The 17,980-nt window shown below is 46.7% G+C and overlaps 3 protein-coding genes across 7 annotated transcripts in view; 1 reads left to right on the top strand and 2 right to left on the bottom strand.

The window, feature by feature from the left end:
• The window catches only part of CEP89 (centrosomal protein 89), a 129,683-nt gene extending 127,881 nt beyond the window's left edge, over nucleotides 1-1,802 (bottom strand). For all 3 annotated transcript variants that reach the window (XM_004475109.3, XM_004475112.4, XM_012518247.3), the window contains exon 1: nucleotides 1,626-1,802. In XM_004475109.3, coding sequence (XP_004475166.1) covers nucleotides 1,626-1,664 — 39 coding nt within the window. In that variant the 5' untranslated portion in view covers nucleotides 1,665-1,802. The remainder of the gene's footprint in view (nucleotides 1-1,625) is intronic.
• A 174-nt stretch (nucleotides 1,803-1,976) lies between these two features.
• FAAP24 (FA core complex associated protein 24) lies at nucleotides 1,977-4,762 on the top strand. 2 transcript variants are annotated; one of them, XM_004475113.5, is made up of 5 exons: nucleotides 1,977-2,068; nucleotides 2,377-2,495; nucleotides 2,605-2,744; nucleotides 2,834-2,986; nucleotides 4,386-4,762. In XM_004475113.5, the coding sequence occupies exons 2-5, from the start codon at nucleotides 2,390-2,392 to the stop codon at nucleotides 4,632-4,634; spliced, it is 648 nt and encodes a 215-aa protein (XP_004475170.1). In that variant the 5' UTR covers nucleotides 1,977-2,068; nucleotides 2,377-2,389; the 3' UTR covers nucleotides 4,635-4,762. The 2 variants fall into 2 exon arrangements, with proteins under 2 accessions (XP_004475170.1, XP_023439445.1); XM_023583677.3 differs by lacking the exon at nucleotides 1,977-2,068 and adding an exon at nucleotides 2,190-2,283.
• Nucleotides 4,763-5,691: 929 nt separating this feature from the next.
• Nucleotides 5,692-17,980, bottom strand: part of RHPN2 (rhophilin Rho GTPase binding protein 2) — a 54,434-nt gene continuing 42,145 nt past the window's right edge. For both annotated transcript variants that reach the window (XM_058280118.2, XM_071209203.1), the window contains exons 9-15: nucleotides 17,693-17,849; nucleotides 16,022-16,141; nucleotides 14,406-14,600; nucleotides 13,066-13,142; nucleotides 12,712-12,858; nucleotides 12,263-12,418; nucleotides 5,692-6,984 (exon numbers count right to left, since the gene is read on the bottom strand). In XM_058280118.2, the coding sequence (XP_058136101.1) occupies nucleotides 6,724-6,984; nucleotides 12,263-12,418; nucleotides 12,712-12,858; nucleotides 13,066-13,142; nucleotides 14,406-14,600; nucleotides 16,022-16,141; nucleotides 17,693-17,849 (1,113 nt within the window). In that variant the 3' untranslated portion in view covers nucleotides 5,692-6,723. The remainder of the gene's footprint in view (nucleotides 6,985-12,262; nucleotides 12,419-12,711; nucleotides 12,859-13,065; nucleotides 13,143-14,405; nucleotides 14,601-16,021; nucleotides 16,142-17,692; nucleotides 17,850-17,980) is intronic.

Here is a 17,980-nt window from a genome sequence, read left to right on the forward strand (position 1 = left end):
TTCCTGCCTTCCAGCCCCCACTGCCTGGAAGATGCTCAACGACAGGAAAGTTTTATTAATCACCTTTCAATCCCCAGAGACTGCATCCAGTAGGTCCACCAGAAAGATCTGGTTAGTTTGGTTTTTGTTTTTCTTCAAAAGAGTGAATTGCCCAGAGCATACTAGACATTTCTCACTTGTACCACTATACTTATTTCCTCACTATGGTCTTCCTGCCTCCAGCCCCTAAAATGCAAGAGGACCCTAACCTAGAGCCAGCTTGAAAACCCTCATGAGTGGTCCTGCTCTCTCAAAGACAATAAATGGTCCAGCATGGTTGAGAAGGCCCTCTAAGTTGGTTCTTACCAATGGACCCAGCTTCATTTCTTGCCACTCCTCCTCATCCCCACATATATTCTCTATGCCTTAGTACTGAGAATTGCCTTTCATTTCCCAGCAGCAAATCATCTATTCCTTCTCACGTCTTTGTATATGCTGTTTTCTCCACCTGGAATTCCTTTTCTGCACATCTCCAAAATGTCTCAGCTGCCCCTTCCCTACATCTACTGTAGTTCTTGTCTTACCATTTTTTTATTCAGAATTATTTTGGAGTCTGTTTATCCTATAAACAATGTAGTTATAGTTTGTCAATCAGTTGTGACTAACCAGTATACAGTAGGAGCTCAATAATGCTTACTGCTTTGCATAAAAAAAAAAACAGTGAACATGCTGAGTTAGCAAAATTGCAATGAAAAAATATGCTTCAATTATGTCATCGTTGCGTCTCAACATCCATCTGTCTAAAAAAATTTCAGCATTCAGCCAACTTTTACTGAATGCAAAGCTGAGCACATGATGCTTGTAACAGTCAGTTAAAAGTTGGTAGGATCAATACACCATAAGTGGGTGGGGGTGACATCAAATTGTGGGAGTCAGCATAATACAGAAAGTGAGCAGGAAAGAGAAAGGAGGGGTGGTCAGAGAATGAGATCATGCAATGAGAGTGTGGCCATGGGAAGATTTAGAGAGAAGTACTGCAAGCAGGACTAGAAAAAGAAAAGGCCTGAAAGAACAGAAGTAATGGTGATGGTATGGCTGGACAGGGACAAGAGAGAGAGAGGCAGTGGGTTCTAATATGGACAGTAGTACGATCAGATTGGCGTTTAAAATCTATCCCTTCAGCTGCTATGGGGAGAAGTACCTAGGGGTAGGGCAAGAGTAGAAGCAGAGAAACTAGTGAGGCGGAGCTGCAGGCCAGAGTAGGCGGTGAAGACAACTGCCAAGTGGGATGTGCTGATGGTATGCACGTGGTGAATGGGAGCCGTAGGAATCAGGCCTGACACACTCTCAGGGACATCCCACGATGGAACAGGCTAGCGTAGGGCAGTAGTGAAGGCGCCCTTACTAAACTGTGTGTGTTGGAGGAGAGACGGTAAGTCCTGCCCGACTCTGGGCAACCTGAAGATAGACAGTTCAATTCTGTAGAACACGAAAAAATCAGAGCTTCTCCAAATGAAAAAGTACTTCCTTTTTGTACCGTTATTTTGCCCCCATTCCAGACCAAAAATCCTAACCATGCCCGAGCCCCGAACCCCTAACTCTTGGCCCCACGGGCCAAAATTCAGGACGAGCGAGTATCTACTTACAAACTGGGTCTTACGGCCTCTCCGAAATCCCAGGAGCATCCTTGCGGCGCGGAGGCAGCCAGACCAGAGGCTGGACTTACGAGGGAGCCTCTCCACTACCGGGACCGCTCCCTAAAGCCTGCCTCACTCGCGCGGGCTTAGCCCCAGACGCTGTTTCTTCGGCACGGTCTACTCAACAAGCATGCCTACTATTGGCTCTGTTTTGACTTTGGCCAATCAGAGCTATGCTTACTGCCATGTCCGTCGCTCTTGACAACCAGCACTTTCCTTTTAAAACCTTACAAGCGCGGAAAGAGGCGGCGCTGCCCATTCTCTTATTGGCCAGCTCGGGTGTCCGTCACTCAGGCCACAGCCTATCCAGTGCTCTGTGAGGCGGAGGGCGGGGAGGAGGAAGGCGCGAGCTAGCGCCGCGGGAGTGAAGCGACTGGACTGCACCGCGGCAGGTGAGTTTCATATGTTCCTCAGTTTGGGTCGCGGTCTGCGTCCCAGCCACATCAGCCCTCTCCCTGGAATTAGCTAGCAGCCAGGGTGCGGACCGAGCGAGAGTATCAGGGGTCAGGCAAGTGACCTAATGAGGGACGCTGCCACCCGGAGGGGAATCTCCGGGCTGTTAGACTTTGGCAGATAATTCAGCCTTTGAAAGAACAGGCTGCAGACGGTATGCTGCCAAAGAGGCTCCAGCCTCGGGCGGAAGGTGGGTGGGGCCGTGCGGTTGGAGAGCCTGCTCAAGTGTGGTCTGCATTTCCCTCAGATCCGGGCCACCGATGGAAAGCGGACCCCCTGTTGCCACGGGCCCCATAGACGTGCCTTTGGGGCACATTGTGGCCAATGAGAAATGGCGCGGGTCGCAGCTGGCCCTGGGGATGCAAGGTCAGTGACATAATCTGCGTAATCCCTCCTCTCTCCCTCCTTTTTAAAATGTTCTTCCTGTTGCCGCCTTTTCTCTGGAGTTCACAGCTCTTCTTTTCTGTATTTTAAGGGAAAATTAAACTCACTTTTGAGGATGGCCTGACACCGGTAGATTTTCACTTATCTAACAGATCCTGTGTTCTTTATATCACCGAAGCTGATTTAGTGGCAGGAAATGCCTACAGAAAGAGGCTGGTTCGTGTTAGAAATGTAAGTTCTGAATTAAATGGAAGCTTTCGTGATCTTTAAAGGAATTTTGTTCCAAAAGGGCTTACTCTTTTTTTTTTTTTTCTTTGAAGGCCAGTAATCTTCAAGGTATTGTACTAGTTGAAAAAACACAGATGAGTGAACAATACTTCCCAGCAGTGCAAAAGTTTACTGTGCTGGACCTTGGGATGGTGTTGCTGCCAGTGGCCAGCCAGGTGGAAGCAGCCTGCCTGATTGTCCAATTAGTAAGTACTCAGTTCTGCTCCACAAAGCCCTGACTTGCAGATTCTCAACCAATTAGAATGGATCCTTTACTGTAGTAACCACCCACATTAGAGTTGCAAACCAATCAGTGCAATCTATAGCATTCCATGTGTTGGTTTATAAAACCTTTCTGAGGGAAGCAGATATGGCTCAAGTGATAGAGCTTCTGCATACCATATGGGAGGACCTGGGTTTGATCCCTGCGGCCTCCTGGTGAAAAAGAAGAGAAAGCGTGCCCGCGCACACCGAGTGCTCGTGTGGTGAGCCAGTGCCCTGCGCAGGTGAGTCACACAGCAAGATAATGACACATCAAGAGAGTCAAGGTGAAGACAAGGTGAAGCGCTGAAGGAACCAGGAATGAGGTGGCACAATTGACAGGGAACCTCTTTTCTCCATCAGAGGTCTCCAGAATTGAATCCTAGAGAGAAAATGAGAAGATAACACAGACAGCAAAAACATCAGGAAGGGGGGAAAATAAGTAAATAAGTCTTCTGAAAAAACCACACAAAACCTTTTTGGGCATTTAAGCTCAGAAGTTGCCTCTGCCTCCAGTAAAGCTTGCCATCCATTCTAGGCTCTTTAACAAAGGGAACAAGTTGGAGACCTGATTTTAGACTTCCAGGCTGTAGGCAATATCCTTCGTTATTCTGCACTTAATGCTAGTAAAAATGTCAACTAGCAATTGCTTTGACATCCCTACATATCTTTCATTAAGCATTGGAGTATTTCCGTGGGGAAGTTTATAATCTTCAAAAAAAATCCAAACCTGCATCTCCATCGCCTTATTGATTTTTCAACATGGTTGCACATGAGAATTTTCTGGGGAACTTTGAAAAATAGTGATTCCTGGGCTTGACCTCAGTCCAGTTAAGAATCAGAACTCAGAATTAGGGTATTGTATTGTTTGTAAAATTCTCCCTGTAATTCTGATGTGCAATTTGGGTTGGAGAACTAAGTTGCATCACTATCCCTAACTCCCCTTGATACGATGTTAGTGTCATCTGCTTCCCTGTATAAGGCTTCCTCCAGGCCTTGTATCAAGCAGGCCCAATTTATGTACAGCCATCATTTAGCCCTATAAATTGAAAACTTCCTTATGGACCATAGGAAAGTATTTTTGAATTCCTGGGTATGTTTTTCATTGGTTTTATCCCAAACATTCCAAAAACTTGTAATTTTTGTTTTTCTTTGTGTGATCATATGGTGTCTTTCTATAATTCTGATGTCTGAATAATTATATTCATGGGATATGAAAACATGAAAAGTTAATCTTTTGCACCTGAACCAAAAAGAAAAACTTAAATATCCACAAGACTCTTGAAGAAAGCTGCTAGTCTTCTAGGGGGTGCTCACATGCTTTTTCTTTAATTACCACTTTAGGTCCAGGAACAAACCAAGGAGCACAGTAAGAACCCTTTTCTCAGGAAGAAACGGGCTCTGCTCTCTGAGCCATCCCTCCTTCGAACTGTACAGCAGATCCCTGGAGTTGGAAAAGTTAAAGCTCCCCTTCTGCTTCAGAAATTCCCAAGTATCCAACAACTAAGTAATGCTTCCATCCAAGAACTCGAGCAGGTGGTTGGACAAGCAGCAGCACAGCAAATTTATGTGTTCTTCACACAGTCCAGGTGACGGCTCCTCCCAGAACATCTGCTGCTTCTCCTTTAGACCACAAGTTACAGGATCATATTTAAAAATGAACAAAAATGATTTCCTCTCACAGCAACGAGTGAAAGATGAGGCTTGAACGGAGCCCGTAGGTTGTCCAGCCTCGCTCACTGGGTTCAGGTGTTTTAGTGGGCCCCAGAAATTGGGCTTTGGGGATCTTCCTAAGGGAGACCATTTAATTTAGAGATCCTCGTCCTCAGCAGAAAGCCGGCCTGGGCAGATTTTAATGTGTGACCTTAACCTGCATCTATCATGGAAGGGTTTTCTAAAGTTTCCAGTGGTAGACGTGAACGTCTAAAGAAAACCAAACCTACAGTGAAGCACTGTGTATCATAAGCCTAGTTTTCCTGGTGTCAGAGCTGCTGCTCTTCAGGGCTGGTCTTCATATATCTGGGCTTTGGGGCTGCCAATGTAAACTCCCTTCCTTTTTTTTAGTAGCCACAGTTTATTTTATAGTCACTGGACATGTCTTCAAAACACATAGTCTCTTGAGAAAGCCCAGAGCCTGAAACTACCATTTAAAGATAAACTAATGTGTGTGAGGGAAAAAAGTGTGTTTGGAAATGTATGGCCCATTGGTGGGAGGATACACAAGATGGCAGCGGAGCCAGGGACTGGGGATCAAAAAGTACACTTGTCTACTCAAAAAATAAATACAATTAAGGACACTATATGTTCTGGTTTTGTTTTGTTTTTTTTAGATTTATTTTTATTTATTTACGACCCCCTCCCCTTGTTGCTTGTGCTCACTGTCTGCTCTGTCTTTTCATTGTGTGCTTCTTTTTAGGAGGCACCAGGAACCAAACCCGGGATCTCATATTGGCGGGAAGTGACCAGTGGCTTGAGTCACTTCCCCTCCCAGCACTGTATGCATTAAAGGATGCTAAGATAACTAGAAAAACTCCTCCCTTTGGAGATCTTAATAATTTTTAAAATTCAAACAGTATAAATGTTTTGTGCATTAGGGTAGAAATCTTTGAAACAGGAAGGAGTTAAAAGTGAAATTAAGTGTAAAGAAATATTAACACAGTAAATGAACATGTTTATTTAAATATACAACCATGGTCCTAGGCACACTGGATACGTTTTTCCAAAGATGGTTACTTCCTTTTAAATATTGCACAATAGAATATTCTCAGAATGAGGTTTCAACATTACGATTTTTAGCTATGTACCTGCACTATGTCAACTATGACCCATATTAGAGTCACAGTGTCATCCAACTTACAGCAAAAGAGATCGGTAGAATGTTATTTTGGAAAGTCAAATAGAGCTTTAAATTTGAATCATTTACATCTTTATCTTATAAAATGTGAAACTATCTTCTAACCCAAAACTCTTAAAATATACAATTATGTACTTTCTACTTTAAACAAAATGAAAAGTGTTTTGAGTATCAAACAGTAATATTATCTACCTTGTAGATAGCATCTTCACCTAACACTGCCACTGTGTTAGTATCTTTTAAATGACATGAAACTGGAATAAAAGCCAGTGCTAAATTGTTTTTGTTTAATAAGTCATGACAAACTTGGCACTAGACTTTTATCTGGAAGTAGCATTCATATTATGTAGAAATATAAAATCTTGTCATTTTAGGTTAATGAACTTGCATTAGGAAGCAGCTCTTTGGAAGTTTTTAATAACACTAAGTCTATTGCTGTAATCCCCCTGACCTACCTTAATTCAGGGTTCATCTGAATTCTAAATTGAGGTATGCTCTTATTACCCACACTTGGAAACTATCAGAACTACAACTAATGTAGCTAACCCAAATTTAATTCTGATCGTGACTAAAAGACATAACTGTAACCATTAAAAGTAGCCATATTTTCAACACTATTCTATTTACAATATTTTATATAATAAATAACTAGGAGCAATATAGTGACACACCTCAAATCAGTGTTACCCATAAATTCCTAGAGGCTTCAATTGCAAGTTTAGGTTGTGAGAAAGCAGGATTTGAGAATATCTGGAAATTTTCTATGATGGCACAAATATTAAGGCACAGCCCTCAAATAGTTCAGGCCAGACCTTCTGTTTTCTCTCATTAGTACAAAGAACTGTCAGAGTTGAGAAGGCTGAATGGAGAGGGGAGCTTCTTCTTGACTGGAGGCCTTCCGACCCCAACCGAAGGAAGGCACAGGGTGCTGGCCGACTTCTGTCTGTTCTTGTTGGTGCCCCAACTCAAAAAGGAAAGCTTTTTCGAGATTTTCTTGGTTTTATCAGTTTTTTCATCATCCCCCATGGCTAAGCAGATCATGGAGTAAGTTTTCTGCATTCCCACAGAGTATGTGGCACACTTATTATGCTGCACATAGAAAAAGGGAGAGAAAGGGTGTTAAAAATCTTCAAGTGGTTACAAAGTTTTAAGACGCACACACTGCACTTATAGTATCCTCTTTAAAATCAAGTCAATATAATTTTGGAGTTTGAGTGACTAAGGAATATGCTCAGTAAGTAGTAATTTAGGGCTAGTAACCACTACTCAAATTTTTAGGTTTTTATTATATTTTTTAAAATAATATATATTTCATGGTAAACAATATGTAAATTTATACAGTGAATAAATAGTAGGTCGATCTCCTTGGCTTCTAGGTTGCCGCCCTGAGGGAACCACTGTGTTATACTTCTAGAGAGAAAACCAGTTATGTGTGTTAGTATGACACCATGTGTTTTTTCTTAAAAGGAATATACTACACACACTTCTGCACTCTGCTTTCTTCATTAGGTATATCATGGATTCCAATCCATGCCAGTAGCTATAGTTCAACTTCACTCGCATTTTTTAAGACAAGAAACCACAGTAAAGATACCACTATAACATTAAACAGGGCTCAAATAGTATACCTGAGGAAAGTTGGTCACCAGATATTCGCTAAGCATCTACTATGATCCAAGCAGTAAAATCAGATTGTTTATACAAATATGCTTAAAATACATCCCAGTGCTGTTGGGTACATTGTTCATGTGTTATGTAGCAGTGAAGGGGGATGGTATTTGCTGTAAAATACCCCTCCTGAGTTCAGCTGCCTTTGGTTGAAGATGCACGCCTCTCCCTTTCCTATAAAACTGGCCATTAATCCCAACATACTTTACAGGGCAACATACACTATCATTAAAAATCATCATCATCATCATCCTGGAGATAGAATTGAGGCCTGCAAACATTTTTTAAGCATTACCCCATTCATTCACTCATTCATTTCTCTCCCCTTCCCACCCCCCTGTCCCGGTTGTCTGTTCTCTGTGTCTATTCACTGCGTGTTCTTCTTTGTCCACTTCTGTTGTTAGCAGCATGGGAATCTGTGTTTCTTTTTATTGCGTTATCTTGTGTCGGCTCTCCATGTGTGCCATGCCATTCCTGGGCAGGCTGCACTTTCTTTCGCGCTAGGCGGCTCTCCTTACAGGGCTCACTCCTTGTGTGTGGGTCTCCCCTACGTGCGGGACACCCCTGCATGGCAGGGCACTCCTTGCGTGTGTCAGCACTGCACATGGGCCAGCTCCACACGGGTCAAGGAGGCCTGGGGTTTGAACCGCGGACCTCCCATGTGGTAGATGGACGCCCTAACCACTGGACCAAGTCCGCTTCCCTAACCTTAGCCCATTCAGACTCTGACCAGCTCAATATAATTTTGGAACTCAAGCAACCAAGGAACATAACTCAGTAGTAGTAGTTTAGACTTAGTAGCCACTACTCAATTTTTTAGGTTTTTTTTTTTTTTAAGTATTACAATCATTATAGCCACTCCCCCCACAAATACCTTCCATTCTATTCCTCTTCCATTCTCATCTGGTAAAATGTCAACTCCCTCCGCCTCCCCCAAGCCTGCATCCAAACAGCTACATGTTGCCCAAGGACATTTTTCAAGCTGACTGGCTTCCCTCAAAATTCTGACCCCTGGCCCCAAGCCTCTCAATAGGCACCCAAGGGCCTGGCAATCCTACAATATTTTCCTAGTACTTTCATTCCTTTTCTCTCCTCAAACTCTTTGCATGCCCTTTGCAGTGGGAGGGCCTCCTGCCTGAAGGAGATGTAATTATACTTAATTACATCTGTCCCCAAGACCAAGCCTGGATCTCAATAGCTATTCCCTCTTTCCTTCATTGTCAGAAACCTCTTCCTGTCTTCTGGACCCTTCCCATCAGCACATGAGCTTCCCATGGTATCTCTTACTTAACCCTGTGCCCCCCTCCCAGCTACCACCCCAATTCCTCAGCTCCTTTGCACAGCCACACGTCTGGAAAAAGCTGCTTTCTCTCCCTTCTCTCATCCAGCATGCTGGCCCCACCCACCCAGTCTCCAAATCTTCCGGAGCACCTCTCTTTATGGAACACAGTTTGGAAACCACTGCAATAGTCTAATTTACATCATCAGATGGATGCGAAAACAGGCACAGGTCACACAGCCTGTTAGTGGCAGACAAGGCCAGATTCCAAGTCTTGGATTCTTTCCAAGCCTCAGTGGTTACCAAGAGGCTCCCCGGAGGGGCACGCGGGTCCCCACGGGAGTCAAGAAAGGGAGGGGCAGCAGGTGGCGCTCTAGGCACCAATCAATTCAGTTCAGTTCTGGGCTGTATTTGTTCTCATTATTTGGTTTTGTTTGAAGAAAGGGCTCGGCAGCTAAAAATAGTGCTCAGCGGTCACCGTGCTTGCCGGGTACTGTAGACGCAGGGATCACCACCATTATCACACCTATTACAAAGTGAAACATATCCGCGCCAGGCTGTCCTTAGGGCTTCCACAGACTAACTCAGAATCCAGACAGCTGCTGTGTAGGTATTCAACCCCGTTTTCCTGGAGGCACAGAGCTGTTAACATGACTTGCCTGAGGGCCCTGAATCCAGGATTCAGTCTGGGCAGTCTGAGGGTAGAATCTGGCTTTTAACCATTACATTAAGTTCTTTATTGGCCCAGTCCAAAGGAATTAGATTAAGGTAGCTTTTTGCCTCTTTCCAGTGGGAGGGCCCACTCCCTGGTTCAAAGATATGACAGTGGCCTTCAATCTCTTTTTGGAGGGTGGCCTGCTCTCGAGTCCTGCGCCTCCTCTGGCTTGTTTCTCTACCCTGACCCTTCAGGCCACAGCTGGGCTCTTTTATTTAACCTCCTTTGGACAAGGAATTCCTTCCTGTTTCTACCTGGAACCTCTATCACTTGAGCAGCAACTCCATGGGTTTTGCCCCTAAAAACACCATTTCCTTTAATCCCTTCTCCAGGGTGCTCAATGAGCCCCTCTACTTCTTTATCTTCCTTTTGAAAAGTACATATACTATGGCAAGGAAAGATAGAGGGATTGAGGGGTGATCACTAAGGGCTAGGGGTTTTTTCTTTTTGGAGCAATGAAAATGCTCTAATACTGATGGTGGTGTTGAGTGCACAACTCTGTGATTATACCAAGAGCCCACTGAATGTACACTATTGATGGATGGTATAGTATGTGACTATATCTCAATCAAAAAGCTTTTCAAAAATTAAGTATAATTCACATACCTTAAAATTCACCATTTTAGAGTACACAACTCAATGTCATCCAACACATTCATAAAACCGTGCAACCATCACCACTCTCTAGTTCCAGAACATTTTCATCATCCAAAAAAGAAACCCCACACCTGTTCATGGCCACTCCCCCTTACCTCTTGGCACCTGGCCACCACAGACCCACTTTCATCTCCATGGATTTGCCTGTTCTGAACATCTGTGTCAATGGAGTCATACAATCCCTTTGGTCCACCTTCTCTAGTCTATCGCCTCCTCTCTATGAAATGGGTCCTGTTGACACCACCCATCCCTGTCCTGCTGCCACTGGCAATGGACATTGCTCTGCCTAACTGTATTCAACACAACTGGCCAATCTCCCTGAAAGATTTTCTTCTCTTGATTTCCAAAGCAGTCTTTTATCCTACCTCTCTGAACTCTCCTTTTCAACCTCCTTTGCTCCTACTTTTCTTCTAAATGACTCTAATTAAAAGCCTGAAATGTCTCAGGGTTTAGTCTGGGCCCTCATCCTCCCCACAGGTGATTTCACTTAGTCTCACAGCCTGTATGCTAACAATGCTCAAAGTTTTTTTTGTTTGTTTTTTTTTTAGGTACTGGGGACCAGGGATTGAACCCGGAACCTCTTGTGGGAAGCTGGCACTCAACCAGTGAGCCACGTCGGCTTCCTGAGTTGGTTTTGTCGTTTGTTTTTGTTTTTTCAGGAGGCACCAGGAACCAAATCCAAGACCTCAACCGCTTGAGTCACATCCGCTCCCAATGTTCAAATATTCTTTCCAGCCCAGGCTTCTCCCTCGAACTAAGCATCCAACTGCCTGCTTTATGTGTACACCTGAAAGTCCAGTGGCATCAGAAACATGCAAATCACAACTCTCGTTGTGTCCTTCACCCCCTTCCCTTCCTTATGAAAAATGACTGCTACCATGCAGGTGCTCAAGCCCACAACTGAGGCATCACCCTCCTTTTTTCTAATCTCCTTTCCACAAATCCCTGTCAGCTCTACCTCCCAATGGTTCAGCCATCTCCCTTACTTCCACTGCCACCCCTTTTTGTCCAAGCCACAAACATGACCTGTCTTAACTACTGCCACAGCCAGCTCGCTGTCTTCCTGGCTGCCACTCGACTAGCCTCCAAGCAGCAGGAACCTTTCTAAAATAAACATCAGATGACATCACTCCATCCTGAAGCTGCAGTGGCCTGCTAACTCCCTCCCACGGTCAATGGGGCCCTCCCTGCCCTGCCCTTCCGCTCTCTCCCACCTTGCGTCCAGCCGCCCTTTCCCTTTACCAGGTGCGCCTGCAACCAGCAACAGCTTATCACTGCTGCTGGGTCTTTGCACCTTTTGGTCCCTCCTCCTAGAGGCTGCTTTCCTCTTGTCACTCCTGTCTCCATTCAAACTCTGTCCAGAGGCGCCTCTTCCCAGCCCCTGTCATTATGTTACACAGTTTTTTTTACAGGGTTTATCAAAATCACCATTTGTTTACCTCTTTAGGGTCAGTTTCGTGGGAACAGGGACCTTATCTGTCCCAGTTCTAGCCGTAAGAGAGTGCCTGGCACACAGTCGATGTCCAATCAATAGTTGTTGAATGAATAAATGAATGTTTTCATACAGGGGTGTGCCCAAGGCACATCATTAAGTGCAGTAAAGTACAGAAAAGTACGGGTGGTATGATTTTCACGCTTTGGTTGAAAAAAAAAGCAAAAAAAGCCAAAGCTATAGTTGAGCACATAAAACATGGCCCGAGCTCTCAGGGGAAACCACTGACAGTCTCTTGAGTGTGGAAAGGGACTGTCACACGTCATCTTAAGCCTTTCTGTACCATTTCCTTACCGTAACTATGTATTACTTTTGCAATATAAAAGAATTTGACCAGAAAAATAGATCAAGTCTATTTATCAAGTCTAATAGATCAAGGTTATTTTAACTACGGATTAAAAAAAAAAAGGGGTCTCCAGTTATGTCTCTGGCCTCAGACAAGCCCTTTCCAAGATGATGCATTATCTTGTGAAATGTTACCAATGCAGGAGGCACACCGAAATCACACCGATTTCACCCACACCGCTATTTACCACCAGGGGGCGCCCCCACTCACCATGGACGACGTGGAGTCCAGAAGGCTCACCACCTTCATCTCAATGTCATCCTCACCAAAGCTCTTGAGCAGTTTCATAACCTCACTCACTGTCAACCACTTACAATCCACACCTTGAATAGAAACAATATAATCTCCTTCTTTGGCTCCCGCCAGCTGCAAACAAATATCAGTAAAATAAAGGTCAAGGTTTTGTTCATTCTAATCCCTCAATCATGTAGTTTCTACGCTCGATAACAAAGAAGACATTGACCTAAGTTTGCTTCGAGAAAGCAAAAATTAATATTAGTTTTTTTATACTTTCATATAAAGTCAGAGTCTGTGAAACTAACCCACTTCGTAAAGGCCCTACATTCAATCGCCAAGATAAATGTGTTACATTTATCAGTCTGACCCCCTGCAAAGAAACCAGTGAATTTCACTCCAGATCCAGAAAGGTGCACACTTACTGCAGCAGAACAGTAAGGATCCAGGAAATGAACTTGAACCGGGGCATTTCCTCTCAAGGTGAACCCCATATCGCCTTCTTCTGTGATGAAATGAATGCTTCGAGGAGGTGTCCATCTCTTGTTGGCAGAAAACACAGATAGGGGGCCCTATGGGATAGAGCAGCATTCATTGTAAGATTTGAAGACTGAATCAGGCAGACATTCCAAGTTCACTCGGCCTTGAACTGAGTAAAAAAACCATCTGGGAGAGGACGTCCCCCAGTGGGCACATAAGAACATTAACTTTGTAAATTAAATTTACAAAATTTAAAAGCCGTCCCTGAAAGTGGTTATGAAAATAGGTGCTCAACTTACCAGCTTCTGGAAGAAGTCTGTTACTGTCACCTTGGAGAACTGTGGTGGTATAATTTCAGCTTCTTGCTCAGTTTTAGCTAGAGAAGAAGATTGAGAGGGAAAGAATAAATGTTTCTGTAACTGAGAGTTATCCTTGAACTCAGGGCTACAGTGTTCTCTCTGAAAGGAAGAGGAAGCAACACTTGGTGCAGAGAAGCAAGTGTAGCTCGGTGGTTGAGCACCAATACGAGGTCCCAGGTTCAATCCCCAGTACCTCCTAAAAAAACAAACTAAAAAACCTTGGTCCTATGTACTTGTCCTTCCCCTGGGTTTAGCCAAATAGTACAGAAAATGGAATTCTGGTCAATCTCCTGGCTGGAGGTATACTGTACCTTCCATTTGGGCATACTCTCTTTTGGGGCCAGGACAGACAAACTGATGCCTTCAAGGAGTTTCTAGTCTAGTGGAATTCCTTGGGCACTCATAAAATCCCACCGAAAAGTAATCCATTTCCAGAGGGGCTGCTAGGAAGTTTTCTTCCTTTTAGTACAAAGTCCTAAGTAAGGGACTTCCTGTCTTCACCACTAATAAGGGACGTGATGGTTTCACAGTGAGAAGCTGGGTTTTACCAAAATGTGTCCAACAGCTACAAATCTCTAACAGCCCATCCATGGCGGGCTCTGACCCCACCCTTTCCACAAAGCTAGTTAGTTTCTAATGTACTCTAATTTATACATAAGCAACAGCATAAAAAGAAAATCTAAGGGAAAATGACTGGCACAACCAGGGTAAAGCACATTCCTGTGGCTTCTTACAAAGCGCTGACACAGCCCTGAGCTCAGCCAGGTGGCCTGTCACCACCACTGCACAGCCTCGCCATGGAGCTCCAGTCCTCACCTCCTGGCTACAGGACACAAGTGTGGACCAAGGGCCAAGGAAGTAGCTCCAGTATCCAGGAAGGAGCATCCCCAAACTCCATTCCTGCCTCCACCAACCACCAGTTTGGTCACCCAGGGTAAGTACTTTGATCTCCCCTAAGCCTTTATTTGCTCATCTTCAGAACTGGAATGATACTAGCCCTTCCCTCTTAGTGGTGGAGGGAGGGTTGAATGAGATTTGGTATACATATGGTGCCTAGCATCGTGCCTGGCAGAAGCCCTCATGCTCAGTGGGCATCAGCTAACACTGCTACAGAATAAGCCCGGAATCCCAGCTCGGGTGGGGCTCTGTTGCTCAGGAGCTGGTCCCTGCAAATTGACGGGGGGATTCCAGAGGTGAAGTGGACAGGGCAGGGGACATGGGCTCCCCGTCACCACCGACCCCTAACTCCACACAACCAGCTGAAGGCCTCAGCCACTCACAAACAACATCAGGAGCCTCGATCAAGTCCAGAAAATCATCATCCTCCTGGTGCTGAGAATACTTGACCCGGGCCCGCTGGTGGGCAGCGGAGAGCACTTCCTGGAGCACCTCGAGGCTGCGGAGCTTCTTGCACAGGCTCGCCTCCCGCACGGCCTCCTCGTGGTGCGCAATGGCCTTGCGCAGGTGCGACTTTCCTGCCGGCAGAAAACCAACCCCCAAGCCGCATATTTCCTAAATTGCAAGTGCCAGTGCATCCGGGAGCACCAAAGGGCCCCGTTCAGCCCAGGCAGGGGGAACCACCTCTTTTCTGGATGTCTGGATGGCTCAGGTTCCTTAAACGCACGTGTAATATGCCCACAGAGTCTATAAAACACTCACTCATTCTATAAATGAACAAATATTTACCAAATGATGTAGGTACCAGAGATAACGCAGTGAACCAGAAAAACAGCCCCCGGGCCATGGAGTTAACATGCTGGTGGCTGAAGATAGATAATTAACAAGCAAAGAAATATGTAGGAAATTATGTGGCAATAGGGTGATGGAGAAAAAGAGAGTAGGGTCCGTGGATATGGCAAGAGTAGTCTGGGGACAGGGAGTTGCTCCCCTATGAGTGGTGATCAGAGAAGGATCCTGAGCAGCGTCCTGAAGGAAGGGAGGAGGCAGCCAGGAAGATATGACAGAAGATTCCTCCTGGAAGAAGCAAGTGCAAAGGCCCTGGGGCAGGAGATGCCTGGGTGTTAAAGGACAACAAGGCACAGAGTGTGGCTGGAGAGCCAGGGGCTGAGGTGAGTAAGAAGGTTAGGGAATGAGGTCGGTCAGGAACAGGGACGAGCCCAGGCCTGACCCTTAGAAGTGCAGGGTGAGGTGAAGCCCCATTAGGGTTTAAGCAGAGGACGGATGCGACATGATCCACGTGAAGAGACGAGGAAGGTGCAAAGAGCAAAGCAGAGAGACTAGCCCTGCAGAAAACCAGGCCAGCCAGGTGACCTCTCGACGCCTCCATGTCCTCAGGGGCACAAGGGGATCCTGCTAGACTGACCCCACAGTGTTGTCAGGAGGACTCAACGAGGCAATGTCTGTTCAGCCAGTGCCCTATCGCTGCGGCCTGGACCAGCAGGAAGGGAAGAAGTGGTCCGATTGCGGAGGTGTTTTCTAGGTGGAGCCAATGAGGATTTACCAGTCACATGGAGTGACAAAGACAGACACAGGGTGGAGGGGGAGCTGCAGGCCGAGGCAGGTAGAGGGGGATTAAAATCCGGACATGGCAAAGACCAAAACAGAATAATTCCTGCCCATTCTCAGTGATGAAGCTGTGCCAGGGGCACATCACAAATGTGTCCTTCCACACTAGGACGGCAAAGGATCCCGGGCACTCAGGGCGGCGGCGGACCGTGAAAGGACGCTTGCGCCCATGGAGCCCACAAGAGCGCAGCCCTGGAAGTCCCACGAGGGCCCCTGGGTCCAGAGTGGCCACGAGGACACTGGTCTTCTCGGGAAGCCCTACTCTCTCAAGCCCTGCCCTGGGGACTAGCACAGTGACCCATGGGGTGGGTGACGGAGGCAGCGGGGGAGCCAGCCCCACCCAGACTCCAAGAGCAGGGCCGATACGCACCCAGCTGTCGGCGCTGGCGTCCGTTTTTCAGTGTGGCCAAGGGCGTCAGTCCTTCTGGCATGTGGTCGTAGAGCTGGGCCAGGCACTTCTCCTGGTGGTCCTCGTCTGCACCAGCCTTCACTACGACGAGAGCCATGCACGGCCCCTAAGCCCCTCCTTGTGGCCAGGCCACGGGCTGGGGGGATGGCGCTGCAGACTCACTTAGAAATTTCTCTTTCTACACCATGGCTCCAGGTCCCTTTCATCTGATTTGAGTGCCAGCCTCACAAGGCGAGTCGACATCCCAGCCCAGGACATGGTGCGGGCTGTCGGGCCCACAGCCTTTACTCAACGTCACACACAGGCACGCGCCGGTGGGTTGGGACTTGGCCCGGAGCTGCCACGCTCCGCCGCTTCCGAGTCGCAGCTCTCAGAACCGCCTAGCCCGGACTCGACCCTGTCCCTGACCTCCAGGCCTGCAACGGAGGACCCCGCCTGCACCGCCCCCACCTTCAGCTTCATGCTCCCTGGCATGCACGTGGCTCTCTAAACTCCCCAAACCGCTTACCCTTACTGAACACTTTCAGTCTCCATTTGCTCAGTTTTCTCTGCTCTTAGCTACCCTTTCCCTCTCTGTTCAGCTAGGATAGTCCCACTCAAAGTCCAACTCGAACGTCACCCCCTCTAAGGACACGGCAACACCAGACAGAACCAACTGCTGCCTCACTCGTGGCTCTGCGGCAATTAAAGAGGTGCTCTATTCCTCCTTGATGGCCTGTCTTGTCCTCCCTCTTGGACTATAGAATGACACTATAGTAGAAGCGGAAGCTTTTTCAGAGAGCTTACCATGCCCTTTACTTGCATATAGGCACTTATTTATTTCACAATGGCCCTCTGTGATAGGTTCTATTCATATCCCCATTTTACAAATGAGAAAACTGAGGCACAGAGACGCTAAATAACTTGCCTAAGGCCACACAGCTAGTAAATGGCAGGACTGAGATTTGAAACCCAGGCAAATCTGGCTCCACAGCCTGCCCTGTTCATTACTCCGTGGTGCTGCGTCAACACGAATCACAACAAAAACCCATCCTGCCTCTAATTCAGGGAATTAGGAGGAGGTGAGTGAGGCAATTTAACAGGGGCGGAAGGGGTGCCAAAAACTCAGTAAGACACATAGTATTTCAACATCATTTTTCAAATAGCAAAATTAAAGCATAATGATCTGTGATGAGCCGAACATCAAAATTCCTCTTTACCTTGGGCTCCAGTATGGCTCACTGTCTTTATTTAAACTTTAGATCATTACAGGACTTTTTTTGCATTAATTTTTAAAAAACACTGCATCACAATGTTATTGATCTTAAATATGGAGTTCTTTAGCGTGCGCTCATTGTGCCCACGGCGCGGGCCTCTCATACTGCACCTTGGCCCTGTTCTGGATTCCAGGTGAAGAGGCCGCAAGGCACCTGCTACAGCCCAGGCGGAAGTAATGCTAGTCCCTCCCCCTCCCACAGGAATCTACAGCCCCTAATCCCATCCTGGCCCGCGGGACACTGCCTGGGTCCCCTTGGGAGTCCGTCCCTTTGCCTGCAGTCTGCGAGCCTCTCTAGGGCAGGCTCAGAATCCCCCAGGGGCAGTCAAACCCCCACCGTGGCCAAACCCCAGGGTCCCCGTTCCCACAAGCCTTACACTGGTGGTCGATGAGGAGGGTGGCGGCAAAGTAGTGGGCCAGGGCCCCGTAGTGGTGGGCCTTCACGGACGCCAAGCCGGCCCAGGAGTAGGGCACATTCTCCTTCACCGGCGCTTGGCTCATGGCCGCGTGCAGCTGCCGGTAGACCTCCCCAACCTGAAACAGAAGGGCCATTAGGAAGCAGGGGCACAGAGGGCCACGTGCACCAAGGAAAAAGCTCAGGGGAGCGGATGTGCCTCAAGTGGTTGAACACCTGCTCCGCATGTATGAGGTCCCAGGTTTGATCC

The sequence above is a fragment of the Dasypus novemcinctus genome, chromosome 18 (genome assembly GCF_030445035.2).
Source record: "Dasypus novemcinctus isolate mDasNov1 chromosome 18, mDasNov1.1.hap2, whole genome shotgun sequence".
Classification (NCBI taxonomy): Eukaryota; Metazoa; Chordata; class Mammalia; order Cingulata; family Dasypodidae; genus Dasypus; species Dasypus novemcinctus.